Genomic DNA, 18,441 nt, shown 5'->3' with positions numbered 1-18,441 from the left:
TTAGACTTTGAGGGAAAAAAAGGATAGGAAATGTTTTACTATTAACCGTTAAGTCACTCTCAGCTATATTTTAGGAAAGCAGTTGACCAATAGGCTAAGAAAGCAAAGCAAAATGGCTGCCTGCCAAAGGCTTATAAACAAAGGCTCCTGTTCCCATCCTTCCACTCAAACAAGTCACACTAGGGTAATGAATGACTTTCAAGTTGCTGAAGTCAATGGACATTTTTCAGTCATTATATTAACTTGCTTCTCAGGAATAGGACATTTCATCCTATTTAAACACTCTTCCCTTTGGCTCCATGATGCTGTATATACCTGTTTCATATCTAACTCTCTGATTGCTCTTCTTACTTCTTTCATTTATCAAATATTTATCAAATATTTCTTGAGTCCCTCCTATATACCAGCTATTCCACCAGGAGTTTAGGATGTAAGGATGAATACAAAATCCTGATTCCCACTATCTAGGATTTAAAGCCTTGCATGTCCTTTGCAGATGCATCTCCTTACATTTAGCCATGAAATTATGAAATTCCTCTAATTTTGTTTTAGATTATTTTCTCATTATATACTATCATCTTAGAAATTTTCATCCTTTAAAAAAAACAGTGACAGGTATGTTAATCAACTTTATTGTGGTAATCATTTCACTATGCATGTGTATATCAAATCATCATACACTTTAATTCTATACAATATTTTTTATGGAACTTCTACAAACTTTTGTATCATTCTTGCCCAATGAATATGTTAAATTACACAGCAAAGGGAGGAATAAAGGTCATTAGTCAATTGACCTTGAAATAGAGATTTTCCTAGATTATCCAGGTAGGGGCTCAGATGTGCAAGACAAGGGACAGCATGGTACGTGTTGGTGACTCTGTGATATATTATGAGGATCAGTCAACTTTTGCTGGCTTCAAAGACATAAGAGCGCTATGGGAAGTGGGAAAGGAAATTGATTCTTCCAGAAAGTATCCAGAAAGAAACTCACCCCTGCCAACATGTTGTCTTTTTTTTTTTAATATAAATTTATTTATTTTAATTGGAGGCTAATTATGATATTGTATTGGTTTTGCCATACATCAACATGAATCTGCCACGGGTGTACACATGTTCCCTATCCTGAACCCCCCTCCCACCTCACTCTCCATACCATCCCTCTGGGTCATCCCAGTACACCAGCCCCGAGCATCCTGTATCATGAAACTCAGTGAGATACCTTTCAGAATTGTGAGCTACAAAACTATAAAATAAGAGGTTTATATATTATTTTAGTCTACTACGTTTGTAGTAATTTGTTATACTAGGAATAGAAACACCAATATATTTTCCATAGGCTCATTTCATACTTTTCTGTGGCCGGAAAGAGTTAGGATCTGATTACAGAGTCCCTTGGACAGCAAAAAGATCAAATCAGTCAATCCTAAAGGAAATCAGCCCTGAATATTCATTGGAAGGACTGATGCTGAAGTTGAAGCTCCAATACTTTGGCCACCTGATGTGAAGAGCTGACTCATTGGAAAAGATCTTAATGCTGGGAAAGATTGAGGATAGGCAGCGAAGGGGAAAATGGAATGAGATGATTGGATGACCTCATCGACTCAATGGACATGAGTTTGAGCAAACTGGGAGATAGTGAAGGACAGAAAATTCTGGCATGCTGCAGTCCATGGGGTTGCAAAGAGTTGGACACGACTCAGCAATTAAACAACATAAAGTATGTATCAGAGAGGAATAAAATGGCTATTGGTATGAAAACAAGGCAACTAAGCAATATGTTGCCTTGTAAAATAACCTCCCCCCTCAAAATTCAGTCAGTGCAGATGAACATGTATTGAGCCTGTTTTAAATGGGACATGTTTGAGAGATGCTTTTCTTCTGTCTGTGTATTGTCAATCCCTGCCACTCTGTTTATCCTCAAGTGGGTACATTCTCACTAGTCTTTTATAATTATCCAAGCTCCTATGATGGAATGGAAGTCTTGTTCAAAGGCTCAGAACCTTCTTGGAAAATCGTGGTTAATAGAGCAACAGTCACAGGTATGAGAATCTGCTTCATTTTCTAAACTGAAAAACAAAACAAAAACAAAGAAACATGAGTTCCCAAGAGACAAGAACCTAGTGTTCAAAGATCAGGCTCATCTTTCCAATTTCCCACTGTGACCATGGGCATGTAACTTAATTTCTTAAAGGTGTAAATTCCTCATTCTCCCTCCTCTTCTTTGAGCCTTAAGCAATATACCTGCACACCATCCAGGTTTACATTTTACTACATGAAGAAAGCACTTTAGAAATTTCCCAAAATGCCAGAAGTGAGGCAGAGTATTAAAACAGGGACCTCCTAATTGACAGCTTCTGGGTTTTATGACTTTTAACTGAATTATGCTGCTGCTGCTGCTAAGTTGCTTCAGTCGTGTCCAACTCTGTGCAACCCCATGGACTGCAGCTTACCAGGCTCCTCCATTCATTATATATATTTATAAATCAGAAAATCTGATGCCTTTTCCTTGGGCTGTCCCTTAAAAACATTCCATGGACTGGACTAGAATCCTCATATTAGAGAGACAGGAAATCTTGAAAAACTCAGAAGAGAGAACTTGTTTACCCTACGCCTATTCGATGACTGAAAATCCAGACAGTTTGACTTAGAAGGTAAACCTCAGAGAGGAAAAAAAGCTGTCTTTCATCTCTGTATTAAAATTATAGCTGATCTCAACATCTTGAAAGTTTTAAATTGGAATCCTTTCCAAGTGGATTAATACCAGCATTGAAAATGGTATGAAATTCCTAATAAGGTATTGGAGACAAGAGAGAAGAAACTTACCAAAAAATACTGCATTGGACTTGTTCCTTCCCGTAGAGATCCTGGGTCATCTGTAATTAGGAAATGGCTTTTATTCACTTCCAGTAAATATCATTCAGAGTGTATCTTTAATTCAGCTCACAGCCTCAAGTAGCCCCGTAGGAAATGTAGGACTCCACTGAGAATGGCAGCAAAACCTCCGTCCTCCTAACTACCGAGTCACCCTGCCATGCCTGAAGTCCTACCAGTGGAAATGAAGCACAACAGCACTTCATGAGAAAGATTTGGTTAAAGGGCTGGTCTCCACTGACACTGGAAGAAGTCCCTGAGAGTCACACATTACTGGTCATACCTTCATGTGAAGAACCATATTCTCTCTTCTCCCCCAAAAGTAGATTCAGCTAGTGAACATGGTGCCTGGCTGAGAAGGGTGTAGACATGGTAAGAGTACCTACCCCAGTCCCACTTCTTGAGTCATGTCATGGAGTGCCTCCGAAGAAAAAAATCCCTCAAAGACCAAGAAGAGCAAAAAAGAGAGGTCTTTGAACTTGCCTTATGCTTCAGTCACAGGCTCTTCAGAATAACCAGCAGCGACACCTTCTAGAAATAAAGGAGTAAATTTCCTGATTTAAAAAGTTAAAATCTCCATAGATTTACTCTTCCTATTAAAAACCAAAGCTTCTCAATATATACATGTATCAAATAATTGTTACACACCATAAACTTATAAAATATTTTATGGCAATTATATCAATAAAACTGGGGGGAAAACTATTAAAAAATAAATGTATTATAGGAAAAACAAAACTGCAAAGCTTATTGGTAATTGGCACAGTTAAAAGGATCTCTAGATAAACAGGTTACAGGGTCCAATACATTAGCAGAAATGACCGAATGGATCTGGGCCATAAGACTGCTTCATACTCCTACAGTCAAACATGAGTGTTTTCCTAAAATCCCATGGGATGGAGGTGGTGGTGGGGATGGAGGAGGGACAAAGAACTAACTCACATTAACTTTTCAATCAGTTACTACAGACTGGGTAGTTAGAGCATAGTACTCAGGTGGAGCTCCATTTTGCAAATGAGGTATACTCTACAAGGAAGATAATTAGTGGAAAAGGAAGAATTTAAAGCCAGAAAAACAATCTTGTTTAACTGGCCCTTTGAAAGTGAAGTCGCTCAGTCATGTCTGACTCTTTGCGACCCCGTGGACTATAGCCCACCAGGCTCCTCTGTCCATGGGATTCTCCAGGCAAGAATACTGGAGTGGGTTGCCATTTCCTTCTCCAGGGCATCTTCCTGACCCAGGGATCGAACCCAGGTCTCCTGCATTGCAAGCAGACACTTTAACCTCTGAGCCACCAGGGAAGCCCTTTGGCCTCCACTAAAATACAATTTCTAGATTCCTTCAACTAGTATCTAAAGTACCCCGTATGCTTAGAGCTGTGTTGCAAAACAGTAGATCTCAATCAATGTTGGCTATTATTTAAGACATAAGAATCAGACTGTTTAGAAATTTACATTTGCAAGTAAGAACCAAGGGTCTTTCTTAGCAAAAATTGCAGGCATTTCCTCAGACTATTGGGGTTTGTTTGTAGGGGTAGAAAGCATTGAAATCTTACGAACTCTTGGCTGAGTGGCAGGCAGAAAATTGGAAAATAATGGTGGCTTAGGAGAGGGTTGGACAGAGGTAGGAACACTGCTTAATTCCAAAAGCTTTTAAATCAAAAAGCTTCTGTTCAGTCTATATTTAAATAAGATTTACATTTAGTATAATATTTACTTCAAAATTCTATATGAAATGAATTGTAATCAACTGGAAAGGAAAAGGAAATTGTTAACCCCTTTACTGATACACGTGAAGTAGCTTGTCCTTTCTAGCAAATCCCAGAAAGTGGGTCCCAGAGTTCAGATCAGGACAGAACTTAGAGCTGGAGCTAGGTTGATATTCAACTGGTTTCAATTCCTGACATTCTGTGAAATACTTCAGTTTTCCTCAAGTTTCAGTGAATTTTTGACAAAATTTACTCCACCTCAGAGAACAAAGCCACAAAAATACCCCCAAATGTATAAATCATGATAGCACATTCCTTTGCAAAGAGCTATAAACGAGGAAAGGGAAAGCAGGGACACATTTCTACATTTTTGAAGAGAGGAATCCTCACTTGTGACCTGAGTGGCTTCTCTCTTAGAGCTGAGGGTGTTTAATTCCATATTAGCAGGCAATTCTAGGAAAACAGAATGGAGGATGGGTGTGGTCACAGGCGTATGCTGGGAATCAAGTACACTGGAAAAAAGCAGGCTTTCCCTCAATAATACAAAAGAGGGAGCCCACCAATCTCCACCCAGGCTTCCTGTGCCAGAACCCTCACTTACCAGAAGTCTGTGTGTTCTCCAAATACACTTCAGTGGTTGTTTCTGTATCTTCAGTGAAGTCATGGTGAGTGGTCAAGTCTGATAGGCCAGTGGTTGACTCTAAGCCAATGGTTGACTGTAGGTGAGTGGTTGACTCCAGGTCAGTGGGGCTAGTAGTTGACTGTAGGCCAGTGGTTGACTGTGGGCCAGTGGTCGACTCCAGGTCAGTGGGGCCAGTAGTCAACTCTAGGCCAGAGGTTGACTCTAGGTCTGTGACTGACTCCAGGTTAGTGCGGCCAGTGGCTGACTCTAGGCCAGTAGTTGACTCCAGGTCAGTGGGGCTAATGATTGCCTCTAGGCCAGTGGTTGACTGTAGGCCAGTGGTCGACTCCAGGTCAGTGGGGCCAGTAGTCAACTCTAGGCCAGAGGTTGACTCTAGGTCTGTGACTGACTCTAGGTCAATGGGGCCAGTGGCTGACTCTAGGCCAGTAGTTGACTCCAGGTCAGTGGGGCTAATGATTGCCTCTAGGCCAGTGGTTGACTGTAGGCCAGTGGTCGACTCCAGGTCAGTGGGGCCAGTAGTCAACTCTAGGCCAGAGGTTGACTCTAGGTCTGTGATTGACTCCAGGTTAGTGCAGCCAGTGGCTGACTCTAGGCCAGTGGTTGAATCCAGGTCACTGGGGCCAGTGGTTAACTGGAGGCCAGTGGTCAACTCCAAGTCAGTGGGGCCAGTGGTTAACTCTAGGCCAACTGTCAACTCCAGGTCAGTGGGGCCAGTGGTTGCCTCCAGGTCAGTGGGGCCAGCTATGGACTCTAGGCCAGCTGTCGACTCTAGGCCAGTTGTCGACTCTAAGCCAATTGTTGACTCGAGGCCTGTGGTTGACTCTAGGACAGTTGTTGACTCCAGGTCAGCAGGGACAGTGGTTGACTCCAGGTAAGTGGAGCCAGTGGCTGACTCTAGGCCACTGGTTGACTCGAAGCCAGTGTACTCTATGTCAATGGTTGACTCTAAGTCAGCAATGAATTCTTGAGGAGATAAGAAGAAAAAATAGCTCAAGTACTTTCTAGTGAGAATATTTCCACCATCTCCACACCCTTCCATTCATAGCTAGATCTTTTTCCAGGAAAAACATAGAACAGAAAAGGGTATATTGAATCATACTGGTCTCCCCACAAGTTTCTCTTTTACCAAGTGCTAGAATGTCCAGAAGACTAACTACCAGGAATATGCTCATAGGCTACTACTCCTCCCCCTTTGAGGGGCTGGTTTAGGAAGGAGCATTTTATACTATGCCTCTAAATATTAATCAGTCAGACTGCAATGGAATAAAATTTCAAAAACTCTCCTATATAATTCTTTCAATTCCTAAAACAAAATTATCAGAGAGGCCAAGGAGCAAGGACAACTATTTCCAAGATGCAAAAGCACGGATGGATTTGACTCTAAAATAAGGCCTCCTACCATTTTCATTTAGCAGGCTATATTTAGTACTTCATTTTCCAGTCTGCCCCAGAGAATGCATAATCCAGTCATTCTGGAACTTGTGAACCATAAAAGCATCATAACCTGATGAACTTACAACCTGGGCCTGCTTGGGCTGGAATGAAAGACTGCAGTCCTCATGGCTGCCTAGCCCAGCAGGTTGTGGGCAGCCTGCCAATGAGGCCAAAATCATGAACTCTAATTTAGTAATTTGCTTTATCATTCTTTCATATGCAATAAAAAAAATCCAGACCCAGCAGTGGATAAATTGAGAGCTACAGGAGAAGAACTGGGAGAAAGTAGAGGGGAAAATCAGCACTTATATTAAAATGAATGAACATCTTTTCATGTGTTTGTTAGCCATCTGTATGTCTTCTTTGGAGAAATGTCTATTTAGTTCTTTGGCCCATTTTTTGATTGGGTCGTTTATTTTTCTGGAGTTGAGCTGTAGGAGTTGCTTGTATATTTTTGAGATTAGTTGTTTGTCAGTTGCTTCATTTGCTATTATTTTCTCCCATTCTGAAGGCTGTCTTTTCACCTTGCTAATACTTTCCTTTGATGTGCAGAAGCTCAACATCACTCATTATCAGAGAAATGCAAATCAAAACCACTATGAGGTACCATTTCACACCAGTCAGAATGGCTGCGATCCAAAAGTCTACAAATAATAAATGCTGGAGAGGGTGTGGAGAAAAGGGAACCCTCTTACACTGTTGGTGGGAATGCAAACTAGTACAGCCACTATGGAGAACAGTGTGGAGATTCCTTAAAAAACTGGAAATAGAACTGCCTTATGATCCAGCAACCCCACTGCTGGGCATACACACTGAGGAAACCAGAAGGGAAAGAGACACGTGTACCCCAATGTTCATCGCAGCACTGTTTATAATAGCCAAGACATGGAAGCAACCTAGATGTCCATCAGCAGATGAATGGATAAGAAAGCTGTGGTACATATACACAATGGAGTATTACTCAGCCATTAAAAAGAATACATTTGAATCAGTTCTAATGAGGTGGATGAAACTGGAGCCTATTATACAGAGTGAAGTAAGCCAGAAGGAAAAACATAAATACAGTATACTAACGCATATATATGGAATTTAGAAAGATGGTAACAATAACCCGGTGTACGAGACAGCAAAAGAGACACTGATGTATAGAACAGTCTTATGGACTCTGTGGGAGAGGGAGAGGGTGGGAAGATTTGGGAGAATGGCAATGAAACATGTAAAATATCATGTAGGAAACGAGTTGCCAGTCCAGGTTCGATGCACGATGCTGGATGCTTGGGGCTGGTGCACTGGGACGGCCCAGAGGGATGGTATGGGGAGGGAGGAGGGAGGAGGGTTCAGGATGGGGAACACATGTATACCTGTGGCGGATTCATTTTGATATTTGGCAAAACTAATACAATTATGTAAAGTTTAAAAATAAAATAAAATTAGAAAAAAAATAAAATAAAATAAAATGAATGAACACCCCTCCTCTTTTTTGTGTTTTTAAAAAATTAATTTTAATTGAAGGGTAACTGCTTTACAATGTTGTTTTGGCTTCTACCATACAACAACATGAATCAGTCATAAGTATACATGTCCCCTCCCATTTGGAGCTCTCTCCCACCACCTCCCCTGACCCTATCTCATCCCTATAGGTTGTCACAGAGCAACACGTTGAGCTCCCTGTATTTGCCACTAGCTATCTATGTTACATATGGTAATATATATGTTTCAATGCTATTCTCGCAATTCATCCTATCCTCTCCTTTCCTCACTGTGTCCACAAATCTGTTCTCTATGTCTGCATCTCTATTCCTGCCCTGCAAATAGGTTCATCAGCATCATTTTTCTAGATTTCATATATATGCATTAATATGCATTATTTGTTTTTCTCTTTCTGACTTACTTCACTCTGTATAACAGGCTCTAGGTTTATCCACCTTACTGGAACTGACTCAAATGTGTTCCCTTTCATGGCTGTGTAATATTCCATTATATATATAGACCACAACTTCTTTATTCATTTGTCTGTTGATGGACATCTAGGTTGTTTTCATATCCGAGCTATTGTTAATAGTGTTGCAGTGAACATTAGGGTCATTATAAGTATAATGTCCCAGTCATTCTGGGACATGTGTTTTTTCAATTATGGTTTTCTCAAGTTTTATGCCCAGTAGTGTGATTGCTGGGTCATATGGTAGTTCCTAGGGTTTTTTTTAAGGAATCTCGGTACTGTTCTCCATAGTGGCTGTGTCAATTTACATTCCCGCCAATGGTGCAAGAGGGTTCCTTTAAATTTAAAAGCTTTTGCACAGCCAAGGAAAATATAAGCAAGAAGAAAAGATAGCCCACACAATGGGAGAAAATAATTGTAAATAGAATGACTGACAAAGATTCACTTCCAAAATATACAAGCAGCCCAGGTAGTTCAAGATCAGAGAAACAAACAACCTAAACAAAAAAATGGCCAGAAGACCTAAATAGACATTTCCCTAAAGAAGACATACAGATGGCCAATAAACACGTGAAAAAATGCTCAATATCACTCATTATTAGAGAAATGCAAGTCACATCTCTAATGAGGTATCACCTCACACTGGTTAGAAAGGCCATCATAAAAAAGAAAAATCTACAGACAAAAAAATTGTGAAGAGGATGATGAGAAAAGGGAACTCTCCTCTTGAGAAATTGAGTCCAGGAAGAAATGGAGTGGCCCTGATAGTCGACAAAAGAGACCAAAATGCAGTACATAGGTGCAATCTCAAAAACAACAGAATGATCTCAGTGCTTTTTCAAGGCAAACCATTCAGCATCACAGTAATCCAAATCTATGTCCCAACTCATAATGCCTAAGAAGATGAAGTATACTGGTTCTATGAAGACCTACAAGACCTTCTAGAACTAACACCAAAAAAAAGATACCCTTTTCATCATGGGGGATTGGAATGCAAAAGTAGGAAGTCAAGAGATACCTGGAATAACAGAGAAGTTTGGCCTTGGAGTACAGGGCCAGGGCTAACAGAGTTTGTCAATAGAACACGCTAGTTATAGCAAGCACCCTCTTCCAACAACACAAGAGAAGACTCTACACATGAACATCACCAGATAGTCAATACTGAAATCAAATTGATTATATTCTTTACAGCCAAAGATGGAGAAGGTTTATACAGTCAGCAAAAACAAGACCTGGAGCTGACTGTGGCTCAGATCATGAGCTCCTTATTGCAAAATTCAGACCTAAATTGAAGAAAGCAGGGAAAACCATTACACCATTCAGTGAAAGTGAAAGTCCGACTCTTTGCGACCCCATGGACTATACAGTCCATGGAATTCTCCAGGCCAGAATACTGGAGTGGGTAGCCTTTCCCTTCTCCAGGGTATCTTCCCAACCCATGTATAGAACCTGGGTCTCCCGCATTACAGGCAGATTCTTTAGCAGCTGAGCCTCAAGGGAAGCCCATGCCATTCAGGTATGACCTAAATCAAATCCCTTATTATTATAGTGGAAGTGATGAATAGATTCAAGGGATTAGATCTGATAGACAGATAGATCTGAAGAACTGTGGACAGAGGTTTGTAACACTGCACAAGAAGCAGTGACCAAAACCATCCTGAAGAAAAAGAAATGCAAGAAGGCATAGTAGTTGTCTGAGGAGGCTTTACAAATAGTTGGGGGGGAAAGAAAAACGAAAGGCAAGAGACAAAGGGAAAGATACATCCAACTGAATGCAGAGTTCCAGAGAATAGTAAGGTGAGATAAGACAGCCTTCTTAAATGAACAATGCAAAGAAATAGAGGAAAACAATAGAATGGGAAAGACTAGAAATCTCTTCAAAAAAACTGGAACATCTCATGCAGGATGGGCACAATAAAGGACAGAAATGGTATGGACCTAACAGAAGCAGAAAATATTAAGAAGTGGCAAGAAAACACAGAAGAACTGTACAAAATAAGTCTTAATGACCCAGATAACCATGTTGGTGTGGTCACTCACCTACAGCTGAACATCCTACAGTGTGAAGTCAAGTGGACCTTAGGAAGCATTACTACAAACAAAGGTAGTGTAGGTGATGGAATTCCAGTTGAGCTATTTCAAATCTTAAAAGATGATGCTGTTAAAGTGCTGCATTTAATATGCCAGCAAATTTGGAAAATTCAGCAGTGGCCACAGGCCTGGAAAAAGTCATCTTTCATTCAAATTCCAAAGAAGGGCAATGCCAAAGAATGTTCAAACTATTGTACAATTGCACTCATTTCATATGCTAGCAAGAATATGCTCAAAATTCTCAAGCTAGGCTTCAGCAGTATGTGAATAAAAATTTCCAGATGGAAATATGGGTTTAGAAAAGGCAGGAAAAAGAGATCAAATTGCCACCACTCACTGGATCTTGAAGAGAGCAAGGGAATTCCAGAAAAAAATCTATGTCTGCTTCATTGACTATGCTAAAGCCTTTGATTGTGTGGATCACAACAAACTGTGAGAAATTCTTAAAGAGATGGGAATATCAGACCACCTTACTTGTCTCCTGAGAAGCCTGCATTTGGATCAAGAAACGACAGTTTGAACCAGACATGGAGCAACGGACTTGGTTCAAAACTGAGAAAAGAATACGTCAAGGCTGTATACTGTAACCCTGCTTATTTAACTTCTATGCAGAGTACATCATGGGAAATGCCAAGCTGGATGAAGCACAAACTGGAATCAAGATTGTCAGGAGACATAGCAACAATTTCAGATATGCAGATGATACCACTCTAATGGCAGAAAGTGAAGAGAAACTAAAGAGCCTCTTAATGAGAGTGAAAGAGGAGAATGAAAATGCTGGCTTGAAACTCATTATCAAACAAACTAAGATCATGGCACCTGGTCACATCACTTCATGACAAATAGAAAGGGAATAAGTGGAAACAGTGACAGATTTTATTTTCTTGGGCTCCAAAATCAATGTGGACAATGGCTGCAGCCATGAAATTAAGACACTTGCTCCTTGAAAGGAAAGCTATGACAAACCTAGACAGCATATTAAAAAACAGAGACATCACTTTGCCAACAAAAGTCCATACAGTTAAGACTATGGTTTTTCCAATAGTCATTAGAGTTGAACCATAAAGAAGGCTGAGCACCTAAGAACTGATGCTTTCAAATTGTGGTGCTGGAGAAGATTCTTGAGAGTCCTTTGTACTGCAAGGAAATCAAACCAGAAGGAAATGGCAATCCACGCCAGGACTATTGCCTGGAAAATGCCATGGACAGAGGAGCCTGGTAGGCTACAGTCCATGGGGTCGCAAAGAGTTGGAAATGACTGAATGACTTTAGTTCACTTCACTTCACTTCAATCCTAAAGGAAATCAACCTTGAGTATTCATTGAAAGGACTGATGCTGAAGCTGAAGCCCAAATACTTTGGCTACCTAATACAAAGAACTGACTCACTGGAAAAGACCTGACGCTGGGAAAGATTGAAGGCAAAAGGAGAAGGAGGCAAGAGAGGATGAGGTGGTTAAATAGCATCACCGACTCAATGGATAGGAATTTGAGTTAACTCCCAGAGATAGTGAAGGACCCAGCGGAGCCTGGTGTGCTGCAGTCCATCGGGTCACAAAGAGGTTGGACACAATTGAGTGACTGAACAACAACAGGAAGGACTAAAAGTGAAAGAGCCCTGTGGGAAAAGCAGCCTACCACTGGTTCTGGAGACACTGATTCTTTCCTCCCTCAAGCGGCACAAATTTCTGCTCCAGACCCACTGATTCCCACCGCATGTGTCCCAGCCAGTGGCTAGAGCACTTTGAATCTTACTCTCCTGCAAAGTGAGAATATACCTGAGGACTTTTTAACCTGACCAAAATAAAGCCTCTTTTAGCACCTGACAGTGAAGGGGACCATAAGGAAACCCCAGGAGCCCTCTCATCATCAACCCTAATTCCATCTATCATTCAGGTAGCCTGACTATATGAGGCAGGTTCAAAACACAGCCTTAATCTTAGCCAAGCCACTCAAATTCCCCAAGGCCTCAGAGCTCAGCCGCCCATCCCCACCACGCTTTACAAGGCCTCTGTCTCTATCTCACACATACACACACAAATACACTCACACACACAGTGAATGGATTTTAGCCCTCTTCTTCAAAAGATTCCCGATGTCCACTCACCCTGAAGCAGTGCAGGGTAAGTCATAGCCAGAGCGAAGCAGGTGGAGAGAAGAAGGGCTTGCCGGAGCATGATGCTGGTGGTGCTGGGTGGAGAGCCCAGGAGGCTGGCAGAGGTGGGGAGGCCAAGAGTGCAGGACTGCAACTCCACAGGACATTTATACAACCTCAGGCCCAGATCTCTGGAGTCAGCATTCCCAGGGGGATGGGGGAAGGAAAAAAAAAAAAAACTTCACTCACAAAGGATGAAATTGCCCTGGAGCAAAGGAGGGAAAAGGTAAGTGGAGGGGTGAGGGGCAGAAGGAGGAAGCAAGGAGTTTGGAGGAAACCATCAATGAGATCCTTGTTGATGACACTAGAGTCCTTTGCCCCATTTACCACCAGGGCAGGGCTTCTTCTTCCACCAGATCGCAGACACTCCCCTCCCGACTCAGGACTGCAGGTGTATCCTATAGCATGCCTCAGCATGTGTCTTGTGCTCAGTCATGTCTGACTCTTTGTGACCCCATGGACTGTAACCTGCCAGGCTCTGCTGTCCATGGGGATTCTCCAGGCAAGAAAACAAGTGGGTTGCCATTTCCTTCTCCAAGGGATCTTACCCACCCTGGGATCAAACCCACATCTCTTGTGTCTCCTGCATTGCAGGCAGATTCCTTACCTGATGAGCCATCAGGGAAAGCTGTAGTTGGGAGCCTAATATTGCTTTACTGAGCCACTGAAATGCCACTGTTTGTCAGGCTGTGAGACTAAGAACCGTGGTGAGAGCCTGCTGGCTACTTTGGTGCTAACTGTCCAAGCCAGGCTTCAGCAATGCATGAACCGTGAACTTCCAGATGTTCAAGTTGCTTTTAGAAAAGGCAGAGGAACCAGAGATCAAATTGCCAACATCCCCTGGATCATCAAAAAATCAAGACAGTTCCAGAAAAACATCTATTTCTGCTTTACTGATTATACCAAAGCCCCTGACTGTGTGGATCACAATAAACCGTGGAAAATTCTGAAAGAGATGGGAATACCAGACCACCTGATCTGCCTCTTGAGAAACCTATATGCAGGTCAGGAAGCAACAGTTAGAACTGGACATGGAACAACAGACTGGTTCCAAATAGGAAAATGAGTATGACAAGGCTGTATATTGTCACCCTGCTTATTTAACTTCTATGCAGAGTACATCATGAGAAACTCTGGGCTGGAAGAAGCACAAGCTGGAATCAAGATTGCCAGAAGAAATATCACTAACTTCAGATATGCAGATGACACTACTCTTAAGGCAGAAAGTGAAGAAGAACTCAAAAGCCTCTTGATGAAAGTGAAAGAGGAGAGTGAAAAAGTTGGCTTAAAGCTCAACATTCAGAAAACGAAGATCATGGCATCTGGTCCCATCACTTCATGGCAAATAGATGGGGAATCAGTGGAAACAGTGGCTGACTTTATCTTTTTGGGCTCCAAAATCACTGCAGATGGTGATTGCAGCCATGAAATTAAAAGACACTTACTCCTTGGAAGGAAAGTTATGACCAACCTAGACAGCATATTAAAAAGCAGAGACATTACTTTGCCAACAAAGGTCCATCTAGTCAAGGCTATGGTTTTTCCAGTAGTCATGGATGGATGTGAGAGTTGGACTGTGAAGAAAGCTGAGGGCCGAAGAATTGATGCTTTTGAACTGTGGTGTTGGAGAAGACTCTTGAGAGTCCCTTGGACTGCAGGGGATCCAACTAGTCCATCCTAAAGGAGATCAGTCCTGGGTGTTCATTGGAAGGACTAATGCTGAGGCTGAAACTCCAGTACTTTGGCCACCTCATGCGAAGAGTTGACTCATTTGAAAAGACCCTGATGCTGGGAGGGATTGGGGGCAGAAGGAGAAGGGGACGACAGAGGATGAGATGGCTGGATGGCATCACCAACTCGATGCACATGAGTTTGAGTGAACTCTAGGAGTTGGTGATGGACAGGCAGGCCTGGCGTGCTGCGATTCATGGGGTCACAAAGAGTTTGGACTAATCGACTGAACTGAACTGAACTGAGAGCCCTGTGCTAACAGGCTTCTAACTCCAGCAGACCCCTGCAAGAGAACCGTGATCAGAATGATAACTAGTACAACTGTTATAACCACAGAAATACCTAAAATGGTAAGATTTCACATGTGCCACTCTCACTGGATATTCACCATGATTCTGTGCGAGAGTCACTCTTATTCTAATTTTTTTTTTTTTTTCTGGTGAGGAACCTAGAGGCTGAAAGACTATATGACTCCAGATTTCACCTGAAGATACTCACGCCCTTCGTCCATTCCTTGAACATGGAGCTCTTAGCTGTGAGGACTGGCTCCTGCTAATGACCTTCCCAGTCCTCTAGGGGGCAGCAAGAAGCTGGAAGGCGTCCTTAGCTGAGCACTGAACCCTCCTCAGTTCAGTTGCTCAGTCGTGTCTGACTCTTTGCGACCCCGTGGACTGCAGCGCGCCAGGCCTCCCCGTCCATCACCAATTCCCAGAATTTGCTCAAACTCATGTAATTGAGTCAGTGATGCCATCCAACCATCTCATTCTCTGTTGTCCCCTTCTTCTGCCTTCAATCTTTCCCACCATCAGGGTCTTTTCAAATGAATCAGTTCTTCGCATCAGGTGGCCAAAATACTGGAGTTTCAGCTTCAACATTTGTCCTTCCAATGAATACTCAGGACTGATTTCCTTTAGGATGGACTGGTTGGATCTCCTTGCAGTCCAAAGGACTCTCAAGAGTCTTCTCCAACACCACAGTTCAAAAGCATCAATTCTTCAGCACTCAGCTTTCTTTATAGTCCAACTCTCACATCCATACACGACTACTGGAAAAACGATAGCCTTGACTAGAAGGACCTTTGTTGGCAAAGTGATGTCTCGGCGTTTTAATATGCTGTCTAGGCCGGTCATAACTTTCCTTCCAAGGAGTAAGTGTCTTTTAATTTCGTGGCTGCAGTCACCATCTGCAGTGATTTTGGAGCCCAAAAAAATAAAGTCTGCCACTGTTCCCACTGTTTCCCCATCTATTTGCCATATTTGCTAACCCTCCTGTTAGATACCAAACAGGCTGAAGAAACAGAAGTTTGTGAGGCAGGCTCACCTAAGTCGGCCTCTGCCCATTGAAGCCAGGACTGTTACCTGGAGAGGAGGTCTGTAAAATTCCAGTCACAGGGTCAAATCCTGTGAGACCTTTTGGTCTTTTTCTTTACTTAAAAGGTCACGGCTGATTCCTGCTCCTCAGAAGCCACGGGGCTGACAATACCTCTCAGAAATAGTAATAAGAGCTAATAGTTATAAAGAACTTAACTGTTGGCGTAGGCATATGTTTCTTTATCCTAATGCCAAACCTAAGGTAATCTTATTATTCTCCTTTTCCAGATAAAGAAACCATGGCACAGAGAGGTTAAGGAACTTTTGAAAGTAAATGTTATAGAATCAGAAAGCAAACCTTTGGGCAGCCTGATGCTGGGGCCTCTGCTTTCAACCAGCTCTTCTGTTTGTGCCCCCAGCCCGGTTGTCTGGCTGGGCTCACTGACAGTTTTGTCCTGGGAAATGTGGTACTGCACAGGCTCTACCTTCAAGGCAGAAGGAAAACAACAAATTCTGCTTTTCGGAAACTACATTTCCTTGGCAAGGCCTGTACCATGAAGTGTAACCAAACCCAATAGTCAGGAGCCTAAGAAGCAAGGAGCTCATGAAAAAACTTGCAGGCTAATGACACTAGCAAACAATAGACTCAAATTGGACAATCATACAGCAAGCCACTGGCTGGTGGAAAAGGAAGGATTTCATCTGGGTCAGCACAATGTGAGAGTGTTTCCTACGCTAGAAAAGTGGAAGAATCGGCTTCCAAATGTGCAAAGTAGAATCTCTGGTCTCTTTAAGGAGTTGCAGGACTTAGACCAGAGTCATCAGAAATGACCAACTTCTTCTAGAAGCTTCCTTTAGAAGCTTTGTTTCGAAACTCAAAAACCAAAAAATGTAGATACTGCTTTAGATGTTCTTCCAAAGCTCAGATGGTAAAGCATCTGCCTGCAATGCTGGAGACCCAGGTTCAATCCCTGGGTCGGGAAGATCTCCTGGAGAAGGAAATGGCAACCCACTCCAGTATTCTTGCCTTCAAAATCTCATGGACGGAGGAGCCTGGTAGGCTACAGCCCATGGGGTCGCAAAGAGTCGCACACAACTCAACAACTTCACTTTCCTTTCTTCTTTTTCCAAAGATCATGGTACAATTTTTATGTGCCTCAGTTTCGACTGGAGTTAGTGCAAGTACAGCTTCCAGGTGACCATTGTATTGAAATATGGGAGCAAGTTGGTCTCCTTTCATGAAAATGTTTTATTCTTTCTCATCACTTGAATATAGTTAGGTCATTAACACAGTGGGTTCCAGAGACGTCTCTGCTAAGGTGGAGATGTAATAACATTGTCAGGTTATAATTATAGGGTCTTTTTATTGATATGGCTTTGTAGGTCTGTTTTATAGTATTAAAATAATTTGTCTTTCTTAACTTTTTACATTGCTATCAACTGTTATAGAATCATATCATCTCAAAGCTTGAAGGTATATATTAAACTGTACCCAGCTCAATCAAATAGCCAATTCTTTTTTTTAAAGTGAGAATAACTTTTTCTTTAAATAACATCCCTAGTAATGGAGAACTCACTGCATTGAGAAGAACAGTTCATCTTTGGACAATTATTCCTCGCAGTGGAAAAAATGTGTCTTCTTGCAATTTCAACCTATTTGCCCTAGTTTTATTCCTGGGGTGCATACATATATATATATATATATATATATATATATACATATATATGTATATATATACATATATAAAATTAGACCCTTTTTTCCCTCTCTTCAGATATCAAAAGTGGCTATCATTTTACTTTCAAATTTCTTCACCATCCTAAAATATAATGGAAGTTTCTTACTATCTTATTCCCTCAAATTTCTCCAAAACCTAGCAAAGTGTCTGGAACATCAGAGGTGATAAAAATATTTATTAATAATTTAATGATAGATGACTCTTGGTCTTTAGTCTCTGGTCACATTAATCTGTGGTCTTCTGAAAAGGAAACACTATAATTGAAACAAGTTAACACAAATTTGATTTAATTAAAGAGAAGAAAAAACTTTCACTATCCTTCTTTCTAGAAAATTTGCACATTAAATGCCAAATTAAATGCTAAAATGTAAGCCTGGCAGGAAGTGTGGAAAGTTTCCTGAAAGCACAAAAGAAATGCAAAAGCTTTTGCAGCTACTTTCTCCAGAATGAGATCAGTTTCTGGCAAGTGGGCTGAGCTGAGGATTGACATCCTTCAGACATGTCTGTATGTGCGCGTGCTTGTAAGTTGTTTCAGGCATGTCTGACTCTGTGCAACCCTATGGACTATAGCCCGTCAGGCTCCTCTGTCTATGGGATTCTCCAGGGAAGAGCGGGTTGCCCTGCCCTCCACTAGCACCATCTCACCCTCAACAGGTAGAAGCCCTGGAAGCACCTAGCAGCTGTGGAGCCAGCAGTTTGGCCCAGGGCAAAGTGCTCCTTTCATTCTCCATTCCAAACTCTAACAGTCATTCTCCCCTTAAGGGGCAATTTCCAGAGAGCAAGACAAGTTTCTCCCTTGAGGATCTAGGTGTCCAGAA

At 41.8% G+C, this 18,441-nt stretch overlaps 1 protein-coding gene across 1 annotated transcript; it reads right to left on the bottom strand.

The window, feature by feature from the left end:
- Positions 1-616: 616 nt before the first annotated feature.
- LOC147372683 (uncharacterized) lies at positions 617-12,999 on the bottom strand. Its single transcript, XM_086402009.1, has 5 exons — positions 12,796-12,999; positions 5,184-6,188; positions 3,358-3,405; positions 2,827-2,876; positions 617-2,069 (listed from the first exon to the last, which is right to left on the bottom strand). Exons 1-3 carry the CDS (start codon positions 12,863-12,865, stop codon positions 3,359-3,361), a joined length of 1,122 nt encoding a protein of 373 aa, XP_086258135.1. The 5' UTR covers positions 12,866-12,999; the 3' UTR covers positions 617-2,069; positions 2,827-2,876; position 3,358.
- Positions 13,000-18,441: the final 5,442 nt, after the last annotated feature.

This window comes from Bos grunniens, chromosome 5, assembly GCF_055505025.1.
Source record: "Bos grunniens cultivar Pamir isolate PY7600 chromosome 5, Bosgru_T2T1.0, whole genome shotgun sequence".
Classification (NCBI taxonomy): Eukaryota; Metazoa; Chordata; class Mammalia; order Artiodactyla; family Bovidae; genus Bos; species Bos grunniens.
Note: the sequence above shows the minus strand (reverse complement) of the source record. Positions and strands in the feature narration are given on the sequence as shown.